General features: G+C 39.3%; 1 protein-coding gene across 1 annotated transcript in view; it reads left to right on the top strand.

The window, feature by feature from the left end:
• DTD1 (D-aminoacyl-tRNA deacylase 1) overlaps positions 1 to 20,907 on the top strand; it is a 177,206-nt gene that overhangs the window by 35,710 nt on the left and 120,589 nt on the right. The window contains exon 4 of the mRNA XM_079123965.1: positions 1,554 to 1,660. Coding sequence (XP_078980091.1) covers positions 1,554 to 1,660 — 107 coding nt within the window. The remainder of the gene's footprint in view (positions 1 to 1,553; positions 1,661 to 20,907) is intronic.

Genomic DNA, 20,907 nt, shown 5'->3' with positions numbered 1-20,907 from the left:
TACTCTTTCATTCATCTTTGTAATTGCCCCAGGATGACTGTCCTGCTGTTGTTCTGGAACAAACTAAACCATGGAGAGGCAGTTGTGGGTCTTTTTGGTGAGTGGGGAAAATCAGTCAGGCATTGACCAAAGGGGCATGGACACCACCAGCCTTTGCAGGTAAATGGTGAATCCTGTAGCAAACTGCCGGCTTCCAGTTGGTTTCTAGGGGTATGCTTAGACAGCTGTTGTTGGAGAACAGTCTGTGGCTGCTGGGACCCCAGCTGGGAGTCTTCCTGCCTGAAACATGTGGCATAAATGTGTTTGACATGTGATTATCCTGAAGCCCTGGGTGGAACCCTGAGGCTTATATTTAAGAACAACCTGATTATATCATTGAAGGAGCCCAGATGTAGTTTTGTAGCTATGTTTTTGTCTTTTATTTAAAAAATTATATTTATTTTCTCTGGCCAGTGTAATTTTTCTTGGGGACTTCACCCTTTGATCTGGGCTGGAAAAAATGTTACCAGTTTAAGACCTCTTAAAACATGTCTTTGGATTTATTGTGTGTACGAATGGAAATTCAGATAATAGTTCTCTAGTTAACTGAAGAAAAACAGGAAAAGAAAATAAATTTCTTGCTACTTGGAATGATAAACACCGTGAAGCATTGCTGTATATCCTGGCAACAGAAATTCAAGGTCGGAAATAATTCCTTTCCTCCTGAGTCTGCCTTCAGCCTCCCTGAGGAGTGCAGCCGCTGAAATATGCTACTAATTGTAGCCATACTTTTAGCATGCAATTAAACAAATGATTTCCTTCCCAGCTGATGTCTTTTTAGCTAGTCTGACATAGGTAAAACAAAAGCTTTGCTAGTTTGAATGGCCACTTTAATCTGATAGGAGATCATGAAAAATCACTAGTATTTGGGCACCTTTGACTCCCTGGAAGGGACTAGAGTAATCTTGCCTATAAAAATGGTGACAGCTTCTAGTACAATTTCCAGTACCACTTACTTACTGTGGGCCCAAGAAAACCAAGAGTGGATGTACTTACTTTGCTAAGTTCCTCTGAGATTAAGGATCATTAGAGGGAGGAAACTGGCTGAGGAAGAATCTATAGTGAAAACTGTGGGTTTGTAGTGGGAACAGAAGCTTGCAGGGGTCACTCAGTTTGGGGTGGGTTCTGGTGTCTGCAAAACCCCAGGGCATGAGGCCTGCCTGAGCCCAGCAGGCCTGAGAGCAGAGTGGCCCTCCATGGTTACTAGATGGAGTGCTAAGATGATCCCCCAAGAGTGGTCAGGCCAGTTTACCCTCCCACTGTATTACATGCTGTTGCCCCCATTCTCCCTTTGTGTTACCAGACCTTTCTTTCTTGCCAAGTCTTTTGGGCTGAGGGGACATTTTTGCTGCTTAAACTTGCCTTTCCCTCATTCCTTAGGTGGCCAGCCATCTTGTGCTGTGTTGACTGGCCGATCCTACTGCTCAGGTTTCAGATTCCATTGATATAAGTGTGCTCTAAAGACAGGGTAACTGGGGTCTCCATCTCTATAACTATTTGAATTGTTCTTTCAGATGGCAAGTTTGGTGCCTATATGCAGGTACACATTCAGAATGATGGGCCTGTAACCATAGAACTGGAATCCCCTGCTCCTGGTGCTGCTGCCTCGGACCCAAAGCAGGTAAGCCTGAAGTTGGAGACCCAGGTCAGTCTCCTGAGTACCAGGAACATGTCTTAGCTTTGATTTAGTCTTGGGAACAGTCCTCAATCTAAGTTGGAGGAAGCATTTCATCACGTAACCTTGTATTTATTTTAATACCTCTTTTCCCAAGAATTCATGTTTGCAGTATTAACTTCTGAGTATGTGGTAGGCTGGGACAATACAGAGAAAATGTCCTTTATAGAGCTTAGCTCTTCTGTGCTCCTCCTGTTCCTGGACCAGGTGCCATGATGTCTATCTGCCACTGGGTGGCAGCAGAGCCTCAGCTCTGGCAGATTCACCCATTCCAAATGGTTATCTGGAGTGGATTCTGTGCCAGGTATGGGTAGATGTGCCACCCCAGGTTCTTTGTAAATCCTTCTAAAGCAATGTCTGACCGAGATTTTAGGAAAATCATAATTAATATAGAGAAAGTAAATGTGAGATAATCCTTGCAACCTATGTGGTTTCGTTGTGCTCAACACACTTTCAAAAGCTTTAATTAACGCACCCGCTTGATAGAGACATGTGACTCTGATGGGCAGAGAAGTAGGAACCAAAAGAATATTCCTGTTCTTCCCTCCTAGCTTTCCCTCCCTTACCAGGATGCTGTGTAATGATGCAGTCATGTGGGGGAAGCATGGTAGAAATCTGTGGCTCTACGACTGGTATAAAACCATATTTTTAAGGGGACTAGAAACTTTCTTTTTTGTTACTAACTCTTTGTATCGATAGAGAGATAGGAACATGTCTGATGCAGTAGCACTAGACTTCCAAGGTGGTAACCAAGGGTCTTGGAATTACTAACAGCATTTGAAAAATCACAATTGAAAAATCCACATGAATTTGAGACTTGCAGAAAAGTTGAAAAATCAGCTCCATATATTCTTTACTCAGTTTCCCTTAGTTTTAATGTCTTACATAAACATAGTATCATGATAGACATTGAAATTAACATTGATTCAAAACTGTTAACTCTATTACAAACTTTTGAATTTCACTATCTTTAACTGTCTTTTTTCTGTTCTAGAATACTGCAAAATTCCATGTGCATTTAATTGTCATTTCTTCTTTGCTTTTTCCCATCTATGACGGTTGCTTGGCCTCTCTTTGTGTTTCATAACTTTGACACTTTTCAAGAGTGCTGATCTGTTATTTTGTAGAATGTGTCTCCATTTGGGTTTTCTGTGATTACATTGAGGTTGTACATTTTGACAGGAATATCAAATAGCACAAAAGTGATCTTGTCATGTCCTTAATGCATCAATCATATCAGGAGGTACATGCTGTGAATGAACTACTGCTGAGTGTTCGGTCCTGCAATTAAACATGAAGACTCTGGGTCCTAAAATTGACAATTTTTTTATTGGGAGGATCCTGGGGAGCCTGCAAAGCTGCAGACTGCTTTGTTCTTGCACAGCACATCTTTTATAGGACAGTGTGAGGTTAAATCTTAACTAAGGCATAACATATTGAAAACAATGAACTTGTTTGCTAGTATTATGAAAACATTTTTCCCAGCGACAAAACAGGCTATGTCCTCATAAAATACCAGGAAACACACCTAAAGTATGTAGCAGGTAGTACAGTTGGGTCCTTATTTTTCTCCTTGATTAGGATCATTGTACCCCACAAGAATTAGCTTAGCATGAGGAGTTCTTGCTGTCTTGCTGCGTTCAGCATTCCAGCCTCCTTGGTCCAGCTAATAAAGAGGAACTCCATGTTCAGATTCTTCAGGGTGCGCTCTCCATGACTTCAGGAGATCAGGCCCCAACAGTACATGTTGATTTGTGTTATTATTGGTGATGTTAACCTTAATACCTGGTTAAGGTGGAGTCTACCAGATTTCTCCATCCTACATGAACTTTGACCTCCTCCACCTTGTCTGTACTCTTGCTCATCATGGCAGATAGCTCTTTCTGCTTTTCAGAAAAAGAAGCTAGTGGGTGGCATTGACCCGGCTTCTCTGTCACCTCCTTTCCCTGTGGTAGCAGAGCTTCCCTTCCTGGTCTGAGGCCAGCCTCTCCCCCTGGGCCAGGACATGCACCATAATTGAATATTTTGTGAGACCTAGTGCAAAATGAAAGTGAGTCCTTATGTTCAAAAGTTACCAAGAACCCTAAGATGGTTTCCTTTGTACTACTTGATCCTCAAGTAGCAACCTTTTTTTATTCTCCTTCATATTGATATTCTTTTGGAACTTAGAAATTCTTTAATTAGGGATTCTAAGCTATGTGGCATTTATGAGAAAAAGGCAACGTGACTGAAGAAAAATAAAAGAATTTAAAGATGGTGATAGCAGAGTATTAAACCAAGGACTCTGTGCATAGTGGGCCCTGTGTGACTGCGAGGGGTGCACCCTGTGGAGCCAGACTGGCCTGGACTTGGAGCCCGCCCCTCTACCTTCAGCAGGGTTGCATAAGCCCTCTGTCATCTCTCAGACAAGTCAGTCTGTTTCTCTTACTCATCCATCTTATTCCCATTGGCCTTCCCCCGCACCCCCCTCCAGGGCTGGGCAGGAATTGAGGGACTTGCATAAACTAGGAAATATTCTCCTAATGAACTACATCCTGGCTCTTTTTAGTTTTGAGACAGAATCTTTCTAAGATTCCTAGACTGGTCTTGAACTTGTGATCCTCCTGTCTCAGCCTTCTGAGTAGCTGACAGTACAGGTATGCATCACTATGCCTGGCTCTAGAAAAATTTTAATCAGTCAAACATTGTTTTTCATTATAAATATTTTTCTGGAAATGGTAGAGTTATCCATTAAACTTTTTGGCTTGTCAACTTTCTTTAAATGGTAACTCTCATTTTTTGTTTAGGTTGGAGATGCAGTTATCTTGGAGAATAAGTTTGGAGATGTAGTATAAAACATGAGAACTGTAGTCAATATCATATTGTATACTGGAAATTTGTTTATGAGAATATATTTTAGGTATTCTCAACACATAAGAAAAAAGGTACCTATGCAAAATGATGAATAGGTGATTTATTTAACCATACTTTACTATGTATATCAAAGCATCATGTATATCTGAGGTATATATAATAAAAAACCAAACAACCCTAAAAATAAAAAACAAGCCCAAATAGGCAAAATTTTTAAAAACTTCTAACAAGCTGTGTTGACTTATTATGTTAAAAAAAGATTTTAGGTGCTTCTGAATCCTAATTCAAATGCCTGAATTATCCAATTTCAATTATTTGTATACATTTCCTGACCCTAGAAATTTGCACAGGTCTGTCCTCCACCTCTCCAGAAGGTGGCAGCAAGCAGGCACAGAAGGGACCTTGGTGATTGGTGCTGGCCTCTGCCTATGGCCTCTTTCTCCTTTCCCTTTCAAATAGAAGGGCTTCCTTTTACAGGAAATAGCTATTTGGCTTGCTTTTGTGTTGATAGGAAGAGCATGGCCAAATTCATTTTACTGATAGATAAACATGTGTTTCTATCAACCAAGCTTTTAATTCTAAGTGTTTTATTTCCCTATTATATTATGAACGGCTACAATTACATTACAGAAAAATGGTTCTTTTGGCAAGTTTCTACATTACAGAAAAATGGTTCTTTTGGCCAGATGTTTTTCAATATAGGCTTTTTAAACCATCTGCACAAATGAACAATATATAGATATGTTTGTCTTTGTGTGCCTGTGTGGTTGTGTCTTTGTGTATATATGCATCAGGTGTCTTTCTGGGAAATGATGGGTATGCTGGGTATCATGAGAAAGAGGAAAAATAAAAGTGCTGCCACCAAGTTCTTGTTTTTGGGGATAGATGTAGGGCACTGTAAGCCTGAAAGTCCAGTAATGGTGAAAGGCATATTGATGTAAGACAACTTGGGGAACGTCACAGTGCCATGCAGTTCAGGCTTTTCCTTCATATGCTTTTAAATGAAAATTTAAGTTCCTTTCTATCATTTACCAAGGCCCTAGTTAACCAGGCATCTGTGGCTGTCCTGTCTGTTCTCTGACATCTTTCACTCCATCTTCTGCATCCGCTCTTGCCTCCTCTCCAGTCTGAGAACTGGAGTCTTTCCTTTTTCTGGCTCTTGTCTCAGTTCTAGTGTCTCCTCCTCAGAGGAGGAGATTCTCTGACCCTCTCAATCCTAAGGATGCTTCCCCAGTCACTGTCGTGTTGCCTTGGTAGTTTATTTCACAGACTTGGCACCATCTGTTATCATCTTTCTACCTTGCTTCTCACTGGTCCACACCTCTCCTAAAACTTAGGCTCCCTGTGTCTTGTTCACTGCCATGCCCTGGGAAGTGCATGGGAGAGTGGTGTGTGATGAGGCATGGTGCCTTGCAGGTCATGGGTTGTGCTGAGAGTGTCCTGAGTTCTAAAAGGCCGATGCCACTGCTGTTGTGCTGAGCTGGGAAGGCCTCCAGGGGACTGAAGATTTTAGCTGACCTTTAGGATGAAGAGAAGAGAGGGGTTTTCAGTTATTGTTCTCAAACTTGTACTTCAGACAGGGGCAGATTCTTATTTCGAAGAGTCTCAGAGCTTTGCCAATGAATGATGCAGCTGTCTATCGCTGGTGAAGACTGGGCTAGTGAATGTGGTTTGCCTGCCTTAACCAGATCTCTGCTTGCTTCTGGAGCTGGCCACTGTAGTGTGTTCTTGTTTTCTATGACTACATCAGCAGCATGTCTGTTGCATTTATAGGCTGCTGTGTGGGTTCCATGATATGTTGTGACAGTGGGAAAGAATTGGAAGAAGATCATTATGTTCCTGCTCTGAAGGACATATTTCCAAAAGGAACATGTAGAAGTAGTAGCAGAACTACCAGACAGAAGCTCTTTTCCCTGTTGCATTTTTGTGGAAGGACACCATTCTGGCAGGAACATCCTGATTATTACCTAGTGTGTGATTGCCCTTGTGAGTAGGTAGGTAGATACTGGGAGATTTAACACTCTAGACCATTCCTATTATTAACTTAATCTTGCTCTTGTTTTAATCTTAAGTGACCTTGCCCTGCATGGGAGCTCTTTTCTTGGACCTCGTGGTTGTGGTTGCATGTGTGTGAAAGTGGGTGGGGGTTTCTCCTAGTGAGGAGGGGTGTTTAGTAATTGGGTAGGCCTAGGGCCCACCTACTTGATTGTGTTGCCATTAATTATTTATGTTTCCCATTTATTGAGTGAAATTGAAGCCCTAACAATATGGAAACGCTGAAAAGTGCTGAAAAAATGAACTTTCAAGAACACATCTTTGAGTTAACTCACATGTTTATTGGCAGATCACTGGGATGAGTTGACGAGTGAAAAACTGTGCCTTTGATTTTGTGAAGCTTCTAATTTTACACTTTTCTGAATATCACCACTGTTTTTCCTATAATTTTCTCTGTATGCTTGTCTTATCAGCAAGCATCCGTCCCTGTACCCTGGACCCTGTGCGCAAATTGGAGCCATTCATAGCTCCCCTCAAACTGTAGTGTCTGAGGGAGATGCACAGTGCAGAGCAGGGAATGGGGAAAAAATGCCATTCAGTTTCATTTGTTTGTACTAATGGTGACAGAGGCAGTCTTTTCAGTAATATGTGCTGTGTAGTCCAGGAGATGACACCGAGGACAGGTAAGGACACAGGTGGCTTGTGCAGGGATGCCCCATCACAGGTGCCCAGATGTGCTTTCCGTGGCTGTGTGTTTCAGTTTGAGGGACAAATCTAATGAATTGTGCTGAGTATTAGGAACAATTATGTTGATGCCAGTTTGCGTCTTGTTATAGGCATTTGTTTAAATGTATGTATGTATTCCCCTTTTTACTTTTTTTTTTTTTTTTAACATTCAAACTCTAGATTCTAGTTCCCTAATTTTGGTTGACTTCAGCTTCATTGTTTATGTGGCCCAAACTAGGCTTCAGTAGTTGGCTTGCCACAGGAGTGTTTGCAAGTCCAGTTGCCAAAATATACCCAGATTCTATCATTTACTCCAATCATATGGGTTCATTTTGTCACATTAATTTATCAAATAAAAGTGGGAGACATAGTGATAGAGCACTTGTTTAGTGTGTGCAAGGCCCTGGGCTTAATCCTCAGTACTGCAAAACAAAACAAAAGTTGACTAAAAGTCTTGCCTTGTTTTTACTAAAGTGTTACTAAAATAAAAAAGTAGGAACCTATCAGTTGTTTCTTCATTATAATTTTTGTTGTTTGGTGTTGGTTGTGGTGTCAAAGTGGGTATGCTGGTGATACTGATTTTGGGGACTGGGCCTGCTATATGGAAGGCCTCTACCAGGACTAGGTGGACACCTGGCTAGACCTCTTACCTGTGTGGAATCACACCTGCTTTCTGATCCATTCAGTCTGAATGTCTGCTTTCCTTTGAGTTGTGAAATCAGCACCATACTCCTGGGAGTGGTGTGGGCATTGGGGGTGAGTGGCCTCCTGGCCTCCCTCATCCCTGTCCACTGCCACCAATAGTCAGAATCTGTACCCTGCCTTGTAAGTGCTTGGGGGGAATGCCTGCCCCATGCATGAATATCTGGTAGAAAAGGGCAGGAACCTGGTACACATTTCCAAACAGGCTGCCTTCTTCCTAGTTGGAGATCACCCAGGAATCATTTTTATTTTAGTCTTTCGTTTCCATATAGACAGGTATCCTATCAGTCCACTGTAGACTTAAAAAGAAACTTTTCCAGGACATATATGTATGTGTTTCTCTGCTTATGGACCCACAGTTTGATCAATCAATTGACCTTTATCTTACCTTCTTATAATCCATAGCATGTACTAGTGAAATTGCAAAAATTGACAAGAGTTTGTTCCTTGCTATGGGAATTTGTCTCAATTTGGAACTGTGATCTGCTCCTCTTCTGTCTTTGACATATAAAACATTTCTAATTTCACCAGAACAAAACAGATGTTTCAGGAACTAATGGGTACAAGGCACTTAAAGTTTAAATGGGCACTTAAAGTTTAAGGGCTTTATTTGTTTCTTCCTATATATGTGTTTTTGGAAGATTCTTATTTTAATTTCCTAACTTCATTTGTATGTTTTTTTTAAAAAAAATCAAGCGCCTTACCTTACTGACTTGACTTGCCAAAGATTAACAGCATCCTTCTTATTCTCAAGGGAGAGGGGTAAAGTTCATACTTCTTTGGGATTTCTACATTGAGAACAGCAATAATTTAATTACAGACACTCAAGATTTTAATTACGAATTCTTAGCTTTTTAGGTAATTTGTCAGGAGCTTCATAGTCCTTAGGTAATTATAGAAAAGTGTTCTGCCATTCAGTGGTGTTTTGTAGAAAACCTTATTCAAATATCTGTATTAGTAATGGAGACAGAAAAGTGATCTGGAAGTGATAGAAATAAAAAAAAATGGCAGTTCTTGCTAAAATTGTTTTAAAGGTCTGTCCAATAGATAAAACACTTTGACTATACAGAGGCATTTACCAAAATTCTAGGATTTGGCTGTAGTCTAATGACTGAAAAGGCATTTATCTTTTTAAATCTAGTTATAACATTTAAGAGGATGTTAGGATGGGTAAGTGGGGTGCTAATTGGATCAAGTGGGCTTTTAGGGGCTCAGGAACTGCCCTGAGCTCATCCTGTATGTTTGTGTGTGGTGTGTGTGTGTGTGTGTGTGTGTGTGTGTGTGTGTGTGAGAGAGAGAGAGAGAGAGAGAGAGAGAGAGAGAGAGAAAGAGAGAGAGAGAGAGCGCTCCTTTTTTCTGTCATGTTTGTCAAAGGCCCCACTAAGTGCAGATGCTGGTGAACTGGGTTCTGCTGTGTGCTGGGATTACATATTCTCTCTCCACCAGAGTCACTAGAGGCTGTAGTAGTACTCCTCAAGGGGTGGACTGAGACCTCTAGCATCTAACCACCCAAGGTGCTTGATAACATGTGGACTCGGAGGCCCACCCAGGTTTCCTGAACCAGAGTTCTCAGCATATCTGGATGTGGAGTGCAGAAGAGTAGCAGGTTTGTGTTTCTAACCGGGTCTTTGTGTGCTCTGTTAAACACAGTGAATTTTGAGAACTGCTGGACCAGAGGACATCTGATGTTGCCATTTTTATCTACTGTAGGCATTCGATTCTTCTGGACCACCCTCCCCTTCCCATCGCCATATGTCTAAAAATACTTTGCAACCTGTGTTACTGCAGCTGCCAGGAAGCAAGATGGCTGGGCTTCATTATTGAGGTCACATATGAAGCTGTTCTCATTTGTCAGCACCCCCTCAGTCTCCTAACTGCTCCCCTCCTCAATACATGCAGCGATGGAAATGTCCCCAGAGCATAGTGCCTTCTCGACACAATTTCAGATGTGTCAGGGAAAAGCCGATAGAGCAGCAGCAGCTCAATACATCAGTGAATGATGACTGGCTGCCCTGCTGAGTGACACTGAAGCATTGTCAGTGAAACTTGTTTCTTAAGAGCCCAACATGTGGATTGCTCATGGCCAGGCTGATTGTAGTGGTGGAGCCTCTTAAGACTTTTAGTTGAAAAGTAATTTATAGTTCTCTTGACTTTTTGGATACTGGGCATGGAATGCCTCACTCATGCTGATGTATTAATCAGATGACAATAAAAAGCCAAGGATGATGAATGTCTTAGCATGGAAATTGCAATTTAATGAAATGCATGAATATTGAGGCTCCAATGGGCAGTTGGCTGATCATTTATATTTGAACCCACATGGGACATTGTTAAATGTTCTTTTTGTATGGTGTATTATTACTATGAAGTTCATGGCAAAAGCTTCCCATAATAAATTTGTAGACTAGTTTCCTGAAGATTATTTATTGTTTCTTGAATAAGCTTCATGATTTTTTTCTCTTTGTTGTTTCTGTGTATCCACCTGAAATAAGCTCCTTCCCTGTCTCTGTCTGTTGACATCTTCCCTGCCTTTTAACAGCATTTCACTCACAGTGTTTACCTACTCAGTGTCCATCCAGGTGTAACCTCCTGGCTCTTAAGTCCTCACTGCAGGTCTGTGTCTAGTGATAGGACTCTTTAGAAGCCCATGCTCATTCACCTGCTAGTTTATTTGTTTATTCATGTACTTATTCATCCACCCCATGTCCAACAAGCTGTCTATTCATCCCTCCATCCACTTAGTTACCCACCACCTACACATCCTTCATCCAGCAGATCCTATAGAGTGCTTGCTCAGTGCTGACCCTGCATGTAGGTCCAGCACTGAACCAAAGACTTGCTCTCATGCAGCTTATACTACTTCAGGTACAGGCACTGGGGAAGGGAGCCAGTGACATGCAGACTTGAGGAAGAATGTATTCCAGCAAGTGCAGAATTCTGCGTGACCTGTGGAAGATGACGAGCCTTTGATTTGTTTCCATATAGACAGTCATATTGTCAGTCCACTTGCAGACTTAGAAAGAAGTCTTTCTTTCTAGGGTGTGTGTGTGCTTGTGTTTGTGTGTGTGTGTGTGTAGTGACAGGAAATGAGGCAGAGCTGTGACCTGGACCTGTTGGAGTGAGACTTCAGAGACCAGGCAGGATAAGGAGTTTTGATTCTGTTGCGGCCTGGAGAGTTATTAGGATAATGAGAACTCTGACGTGTGTCTGCAGAGATGGCTGAGACTGGATTGTAGTGTAGGTTCAGGAAGGGTGGGATATGCGGCCCCAAGATGGTGGCAGGGAGAGCATTGAGGGCCTCTTGCAGCAGGTGGGTGAGCAAGTGGAGAGATTCTGGGTATACTTTGGAGGCTCTTAATCCCTCTGGTGTTCTGTCTGTCACAATGGAGCAATTCCATAAATGACTCATGTTTGATTTCTGTTATTCTGTGGCTTGAGCATCAGGGCAGAATGTGAAGTCTAACCTCCCACAGTTCGCTATAAGAAAGACCCCATTTTGCCTCCACAGCCAGTGTGATGGAGGAATTCCATGGCATGAGTGTCTGTAATGAGATCAGACATCAAACATCAAGGGGTGTGATTTTTATCCCAGGCACAGAACAGGAACCTCTGATGGGGTTTAAAAAAAAAAAAAAGGCAAAAAAGTTTGAGGGACACAAACTTGCTCAGTCAGGTTAGCATGAATCCAGATATTTAACTATCATCCACTTTTCCCAAAATAAATGAAAAAAAAAATCAAAATGAAATTAAATTAAAAAAAAAGAAAAATGAAAATGGAGTGGAAAAAAAAAAAAAAAACCCAAACAAACAACAACAACAACAAAACCCCCTCAACCCAACTTTAATTATAAGAGGATATTGTAAAAAAACTCTACAAACAGCATTTATATTTAATTTGATTTATGTATATACCATTTTAGCTAACATTGTAAGGGAAATTTCTAAATTTAAGTCTTAGGAGCTTGTTAGAGAAAAAAAGACTTATTTTTGGAAAAGTGTGTTCATTCCCTGGTGTTCATTGATCTTGGAAATTATGGGACGTAATTGGCAGAAGGGTCACAGACGCTCCAGAGGCAGAGCAGAAGTCCAGGGCTGGGGGAGATTGTCTTGCTGTGAACTCCCGCATGCTTCCAGCTAGTAGCAGGTCCAGAGTCTCATGGTACCACTTCCTACCTGACTCCACCATCTTAGATTTTTTTTGTTGTTGTTAATGTGAAACACGAAAGCATAGCACTTCTGTGGGATTCTTCACATGAAATGTATTCCTTTGACTATTTTCCATAAAATGTGCAGTCAATTTCTTTTTCTATTTTTAATCATGAAAGTGAAGCCCGGGAGCCTCAATTTCTCTGTAATGGAAAGATCTAAGTTTGTGGCCTTGTTTCCATTTTCCAGTCCTCCTTCACAGTCAGGAACGTGATACCCGCATCATATCCCCAGGCAGTGGTTCCATTCAGGAATTGCATTGCTGTTTGACTGGAGAAGGAGGGCAAAGGCTATTATTAACTGTTGGTGTCATTGTTAGGTCACGAAACCTTCAGGGGATAAGCACAATTTCTATAAAATTTTATTTCAAAATCCAGACTAGATCTGGCCTTATGCTCTGTGGATTCTTTTTTTTTGTCCCCCTTCTCCAATTTCATGTTGTTCCTTCACCCCCATCATTTTCCCCAGGGAAGAGTCTCTTATTATTATATTATTATTATTTTTAAAAAAATTGCAAGCAAGCATCTATTAACTGGAAAGTACCAATTTAGAAATGTTATTTTTTAATGGTAAGCTTTTATAGTATTCCTGAGTAGAAAGGTATTTTTATAGAAAGTTCTTTTCCTGTCTTTTATTTTTCTCACGAGCCCATAAAATAGCATTTTATATCAATTTTTGTTACACATAATATATAAAATCAGTATTTTAAAAATTTAGAAGTTTAAGATGCACTAAAAATACTTTTGCCTATAATCTGTCATTCTCAGAGGTAGCACATTGATGGATGCTATTTCCTTCCAGACTTAATAAAAATTTGTTTACCCACCTTTGCACATAGTCATGGAAAATTCGTAGTATCTCTGGGTATACATTTGAAAAAGATTATTTTGGTAAAATATATACCATATAAAATTCACTATTTTAGTCATTGTAAGTATACAGTTCAGTATCATTTTGTTGCCAAAAGCTTGGTCCTTGTCCCCGATGCCAATTCAGTAGGGAGGACATGGTTTTGTGAAAAAAGAAAAAGAAGTTTTATTGCTTTGCTACCAAAGAAGGATCACAGGGGACTCCGGTCCCAGAGACTCTGATTCTCCCCATCAGGAGGGATGGGGGATTTTAAAGGAGCTTTTCAAAGACTACATTCCAGGTGTGCCCTGACTGGGGACCCCAGGACTCCCTGATGGTGTGTTAATTTGGGAGATATTCACTCCTTAGATCCTCTGGCAGAGATCTCCTTCCTGTGGAGCACAGACAGCTCAAGGTAATCTTGTTTCCTGTCCCCAGGTTAGGGAGAGGGGGAGAGGGAGAAGAGGAAAAGGAAAACATGTCCCTTTTTAAAAAATAAGCCTCATTTATTGATTCCTGCCTTTATTTCTTGTGCTTTGGGAGTCATGTTAAGGAAGTCTACTCCTAAGCCGACATGATAAAGATTTGGACCTACTTTTTCTTCTGTTAGGGACAGGGTCTCTGGTCTAATTCCCTGGTCCTTGATCCATTTTGAGTTGAATTTTGCGCAGGGTGAGAGATAGGGGTTTAGTTTCATTTTGCTGCATATAGATTTCCAGTTTTCCCAGCACCATTTGTTGAAGAGGCTCTCTTTTCTCCATTGTATGTTTTTGGCACCTTTTTCTAGTATGAGATAAGTGTATTATGTGGGTTTGTCTCTGTCCTCTGTTCTGTACCATTGAGCTACCTGCCTCTTTTGGAAACAATCAACAATGTGAAGGGAGAACCTAGAGTGGGAGAAAATCTTTGTCACATGCACCTCAGCTAGAGCACTAATCTCCAGAATATATAAAGAACTCAAAAAACTCTACACCAAGAATACAAATAATCCAATCAACAAATGGGCTAAGGAAATGAGCAGACACTTCACAGAAGAAGATCTGCAAGCCATCAACAGATATATGAAAAAATGTTCAACATCTCTAGTAATAAGAGAAATGCAAATCAAAACTACTCTAAGATTCCATCTCACCCCATTAGAATGTCTGTTATCAAGCATACAAGCAACAATAGGTGTTGGCGAGGATGTGAGGGAAAAGTACACTCCTGCATTGCTGGTGGGGTTGCAAATTCGTGCAGCCACTCTGGAAAGCAATATGTAGATTCCTTAGAAAACTTGGAACGGAAATTTGACCCATCTATCCCACTCCTAGGCCTATACCCAAAGGTCTTAAAATCAGCTTACTACAGGGACGCAGCTATATCAATGTTTATAGCAGCTCAATTCACAATAGCCAGATTGTAGAACCAACCTAGATGCCCATCAGTTGATGAATGGATAAAGAAACTGTGGTACATATACACAATGGAATATTACTGAGCCATAAAGAAGAATAACTTTATGGCATTTGCAGGTAAATGGATGGAGCTGGAGAGTATCATGCTAAATGAAATAAGCCAATCCCCCAAAAACCAAAGGCCGAATGATATTGCTGATAAGTGGATGATGATACATAATGTGGGGGGAGGGGGAGGCAAGAATGGAGGAAGGATGGATTGTATAGAGGAAAATGAGGGGTGGGGAGGGGGAGGGGGAGGAAATATAATAGAATGAGACAAACATCATTACCCTATGAACATGTATGATTACACAAATGGTGTGACTCTACTTCGCATACAACCAGAGAAACGAAAGTTGTACCCCATTTGTGTATAATGAACCTAAATAAATAAAAAAAAGCCTCAGAGCTATATTCAAAAGGTAAAGTGGACCACTGTTAAAATTAGAATATTCATATTGTACAACCATTACCCCATCCTTCTATAGAACTCTTTTTATATTGCAAAACTCAAACTGTAGCCATCATTAAACAGTACTTTTCCTTTTTCTCTTCCCTCCAGTCCCTAGAAATCACAATTTCTTTTTGAATTTGACTGCTCTGTCACATGAATGAAATCATATAGTATTTGCCTTTTGTGACTAGCTTTTTTCATTTAGCATAATGTTTTCAAGGTTCATCCACCATCAGACATTATCTTCATTGCAGGTGTCAGTTTTCTTCTTTTTAATGGCAGACTAATAGTCCATTGTATGTATATATCATGTGCATTCATTCATTCATTCATCCATGGACTTTTGGATCATTTCTACTTCTTAGTTACTGTGAATAGTGCTCCTATGACATTGACATATAACTCTCTCTTCAAGATTTTTTAAATTCTTGTGAGTATATACCTAGAAATGTAGTTGCTGAATCGGTCTGTCTGTCTGTCTGTCTGTCTCTCTTTCTCTCTCTCTCTCTCTCTCTCTGTGTGTGTGTGTATGTGTGCATTTTGTTCTATATACATAAAATTTAGTTCTCTAGGAACTGACATGATATTTTCCACAGTGTCTAGACCATTTTACATTCCCCTCAGCATTGCTTGGAGTTCTCATTCCTCCACATCCTCACCAACACTCATTATTTTGTTTTATTTTTTATTCTAGTCTTCATAATACGTGAAGTAGTAGCTCACTGTGGTTCTCATTTGCATTTCCTACTGATTAGTTATGTTGAGTATTTTGCATGTTTACTGACCATTTGAATGTTTTGTTTGGAGAAATGTCTGTTCATGTCCTTTGCCTATTTTTGAATTGAGTTCTAAGTTTTTTTATTGTTGAACTTTAGGACTTCTTTTTATATACTGTCTATAAGTCCTAATCAAATATATGTCATGAATATTTTCTCTCATTTTGTGGGTTGCCTTTTCACTCTGTTAACAGGGTCATTTGTTGCACTTTTTTTTTTTTTTTTTTTTTTTTTTTGTTTTTTGAATAAAGAGGCAGGGTCTTCCTGTGTTTCCCAGGCTAGCCCAGAACTCCTGAGCTTAAGCAGTCCTCCTGCTTCTGTATCCCAAGTAGCTGGGTTTACAGACACATGTCATCAACCTAACTCACACAATTTAAAAATTTTTATAAAGTTCAACTCATGAGTTTTTATTTTGTTGCCTGTACTTTTGATGTCATGTCCAAGAAATTTTTGCCAAATCCGAAGTCATGCATTTTTCCCCATATGTTTTCTTCTAAGTGTTTTATAGCTTTAGCTCTTATATTTAGGTCTTTGAACCATTTAGGTCATGTATGACATAAAATTTGTGATGCATTTATATTTACAGACAGGTTGGAAGAAAATTATTGAGAACTTTTTTGATCGAATCATTTGCAAGTAAGTTATTGACCTGATGCCCCATTATCCCTGAACTCAATAGTATATTTCCTGCAAACAAGAGCATTTTTCTCATAGAACCCCGAAATGTACATCAAAATAAGAAAATTACTATTAATATTTTACTAGCGCTAGTCCTCAGACCCCATTCACATTTTTCCAGTTATTCCAGAAAGGTCTTACAGTAAAGGATCCAGTTTAGAATCATGCATTGCATTTGTTGTATATCTTTAGTGTCTTTTATTTGAGATCAGTTTTTCAGTCTTTCTTTGACTTTCATGCACTTATTGCTTTGGAAGAATACAGGCATTATTTTGAAGATTGTCCTTCAATTTGGGCTTGTCTGATGGTCCCTTAGAGTTAGATTTAGGGTGTATGTGTGGGTGTGTGCGTGTTTGTGCACACTTGCTTTCATGTGTTCATGAGTGTGCTTGACTTAAATGATACCACACCAAATGTTACTATTCTGAAACATGATTGCTCTCCAGCAATGCCCCTTTTCTTTGTTGCATATACAGCTAGTTCATTCCATCCTAACTGCAAGACAGGATTTTCTTATAATAATCTATGGTATTGTTTAGCTGTTCTCCTTTAGAAGATTTATAGAGTTGTTGGCAATTTTCTTGCTGATTAACATTGATACAGAAATTCTCATGTACCTTTCCTTTTTTTAAAATTTTTTATTTTATTGTAAACAAATGGGATACGTGTTGTTTCTCTGTTTGTACGTGGCATAAAGGCATACCATTTGTGTAATCATAAATTTACATAGAGCAATGTTGTTTGATTCATTCTGTTATTTTTTCCCTTCCCCCCACACCTCCCACCCGTGTTTTCCCTCTATACAGTCCTTCCTTCCTCCATACTTGCCCCCCTCCCTAACCCTAACTCTAACCCTAACACTAACCCTTCCCTCCCCCCCATTATGTGTCATCATCCACTTATTAGTGATATCATTCATCCTTTGGCTTATCTCACTTAGCATGATATTCTCCAATTTCATCCATTTGCCTGCAAATGCCATAATTTTATCATTCTTTATGGCTGAGTAATATTCCATTGTATATATATACTACAGTTTCTTTATCCACTCATCAATTGAAGGGCATCTAGGTTGGTTCCACAGTCTGGCTATTGTGAATTGAGCAGCTATGAACATTGATGTGGCTGTGTCTCTGTAGTATACTGATTTTAAGTCCTTTGGGTATAGGCCAAGGAGTGGGATAGCTGGGTCAAATGGAGGGTCCATTCCAAGTTTTCTAAGGAATCTCCACACTGCTTTCCAGAGTGGCTGCACTAATTTGCAGCCCCACCAGCAATGTATGAGTGTACCTTTCTCCCCACATCCTCGCCAACACCTGTTGTTGCTGTATTCTTGATAATCGCCATTCTAATTGGGGTGAGATGGAATCTTAGGGTGGTTTTGATTTGCATTTCTCTTATTACTAGAGATGTTGAACATTTTTCCATATGTTTGTTGATTGCTTGTAGATCTTCTTCTGTGAAGTGTCTATTCATTTCCTTAGCCCATTTGTCGACTGGATTATTTGAATTCTTGGAGTAGAGTTTTTTGAGTTCTTTATAGATTCTGGAGATTAGTGCTCTATCTGAAGTATGAGTGGCAAAGATATTCTCCCACTCTGTAGGCTCTTTCTTCGCATTGCTGATAGTTTCCTTTGCTGAGAGAAAGCTTTTTAGTTTGAATCTATCCCAGTTATTGATTCTTGCTTTTATTTCTTGTGCTATGGGAGTTCTGTTAAGGAAGTCTGGTCCTAAGCTGACATGTTGAAGATCTGGACCTACTTTTTCTTCTATAATCTGCAGAGTCTCTGGTCTGATTCTGAGGTCCTTAATCCATTTTGAGTTTAGTTTTGTGCATGGTGAGAGATATGGGTTTAGTTTCATTCTGTTGCATATGGATTTCCAATTCTCCCAGCACCATTTGTTGAAGAGGCTATCTTTTCTCCATTGCATATTTTTGGCCCCTTTGTCTAGTATGAGAAAAATTGTATTTATTTGGGTTTGTGTCCGTGTCCTCTATTCTGTACCATTGATATACCTGTCTATTTTGGTATCAATATCATGCTGTTTTTGTTACTATTGCTTTGTAGTAGAGTTGAAGATCTGGTATTGCAATACCCCCTGTTTCACTCTTCCTGCTAAGGATTGCTTTAGCTATTCTGGGTTTCTTATTCTTCCAGATGAATTTCATAATTGCTTGCTCTATTTCTGTAAGGTACGTCATTGGGATTTTAATTGGAATTGCATTGAATTTGTATAGCACTTTAGGTAGTATGGCCATTTTGACAATATTAATTCTTCCTATCCAAGAACATGGAAGATCTTTCCATCTTCTAAGGTGTTCTTTAATTTCTTTCTTTAGTGTTGTATAGTTCTCATTGTAGAGGTCTTTCACCTCTTTTGTGAGATTGATTCCCAAGTATTTTATTTTTTTTGAGGTTATTGTGAATGGGGTAGTTTTCCTAATTTCTCTTTCTGAAGATTCATCACTTATGTATAAAAATGCGTTGGATTTATGAGCATTGATCTTGTAACCTGCTCTTTACTAAATTCACTTATGAGTTCTAAGAGTTTTCTGGTGGAATTTCCAGGTTCCTCTAAATATATAATCATGTCATCAGCGAACAGGGATAGTTTGAGTTCTTCTTTTCCAATTCGTATCCCTTTAATTTCTTTGGTTTGTCTAATTGCTCTGGCTAGAGTCTCAAGAACGATGTTGAATAGAAGTGGTGAAAGAGGGCATCCCTGCCTTGTTCCAGTTTTTAGGGGGAATGCTTTCAGTTTTTCACCATTTAGAATGATATTAGCCATGGGCTTAGCATAAATGGCCTTTACAATGTTAAGGAATGTTCCCACTATCCCTATTTTTTCTAGTGTTTTGAGCATGAAGGGGTGCTGTATTTTATCAAATGCTTTTTCTGCATCTATTGAAATAATCATGTGATTCTTGACTTTAAGTCTATTGATATGGTGAATTACGTTTATTGATTTCCTGATGTTGAACCAACCTTGCATCCCTGGGATGAAACCCACTTGATCATGGTGCACTATCTTTTTAATATGTTTTTGTATGCGATTTGCTAAAATTTTGTTGAGAATTTTTGCGTCGATGTTCATTAAGGATATTGGTCTGAAATTTTCTTTCCTTGATGAGTCTCTGTCTGGTTTAGGTATCAGTGTGATATTGGCTTCATAGAATGAGTTTGGGAGGGTTCCCTCCTCTTCTATTTTATGGAATACTTTGAGAAGTATTGGAATGAGCTCTTCTTTAAAGGTTTTGTAGAACTCGGCTGAGAACCCATCTGGTCCCGGACTTTTCTTTGTTGGTAGGCTTTTGATGACTTCTTCTATTTCAGTACTTGAAATTGGTCTATTTAAATTGTATATCTCCTCCTCGTTCAGTTTAGGCAATTCATATGTCTCTAGAAACCTGTTGATGTCTTTGAAATTTTCTATTTTGTTGGAGTATAGATTTTCAAAATAGCTTCTAATTATGTTTTGTATTTCAATCGTGTCTGTTGTGATATTTCCTTGTTCATTCCGAATTTTAGTGATTTGAGTTTTCTCTTGTCTTCTCTTTGTTAGTGTGGCTAAAGGTTTATCAATTTTGTTTATTTTTTCGAAGAACCAACTATTTATTTTGTCAATTTTTTGTATTGTTTCTTTTGTTTCAATTTCATTGATTTCAGCTCTGAGTTTAATTATTTCCTGTCTTCTACTACTTTTGGTGCTGGTCTGTTCTTCTTTTTCTAGGGCTTTGAGCTGTAGTGTTAAGTCGCTTATTTGTTGAGTTTTACTTCTTTTATTAAATGCGCTACATGAAATAAATTTCCCTTAAGTACTGCTTTCATAGTGTCCCAGAGATTTTGATATGATGTTTCTTTGTTCTCATTTACCTCTAAGAATTTTTAAATTTCCTTCCTAATATCTTCTGTTATCCATTCATCATATAATAGCTTATTGTTTAATCTCCAGATGTTGGAATAGTTTCTGTGTTTTACTCTTTCATTTATTTCTAACTTCAAACCATTATGATCTGATAGAATACATGGTAGTGTCTCTATCTTCTTGTATTTGCTAACATTAGCTTTGTGGCATAATATATGGTCTATTTTAGAGAAGGATCCATGTGCTGCTGAGAAGAAAGTGTATTCGCTCTTGGTCGGATGGTATATTCTATAAATGTCCGTTAAGTCTAAATTATTGATTGTGTTATTGAGATCTATGGTTTCTTTGTTCAATTTTTGTCTGGAAGATCTGTCGAGTGGTGAGAGAGGCGTGTTAAAATCACCTAGTATTATTGTGTTATGGTCTATTTGGTTTCTGAAATTGAGAAGGATTTGTTTGACATACATGGATGAGCCACTGTTTGGGGCATAGATGTTTATGATTGTTATGTCTTGCTGATTTATGCTTCCCTTAAGCAGTATGAAATGACCTTCTTTATCCCTTCTGACTAACTTTGGCTTGAAGTCCACATTATCTGAAATGAGGATGGATACTCCAGCTTTTTTGCTGAGTCCATGTGCATGGTAT

The sequence above is a fragment of the Sciurus vulgaris genome, assembly GCF_902686455.1.
Source record: "Sciurus vulgaris genome assembly, chromosome: 2".
NCBI lineage: Eukaryota > Metazoa > Chordata > Mammalia > Rodentia > Sciuridae > Sciurus > Sciurus vulgaris.
The sequence above is the reverse complement of the archived record's forward strand: the minus strand, read 5'-3'. Positions and strand labels throughout refer to the sequence as shown.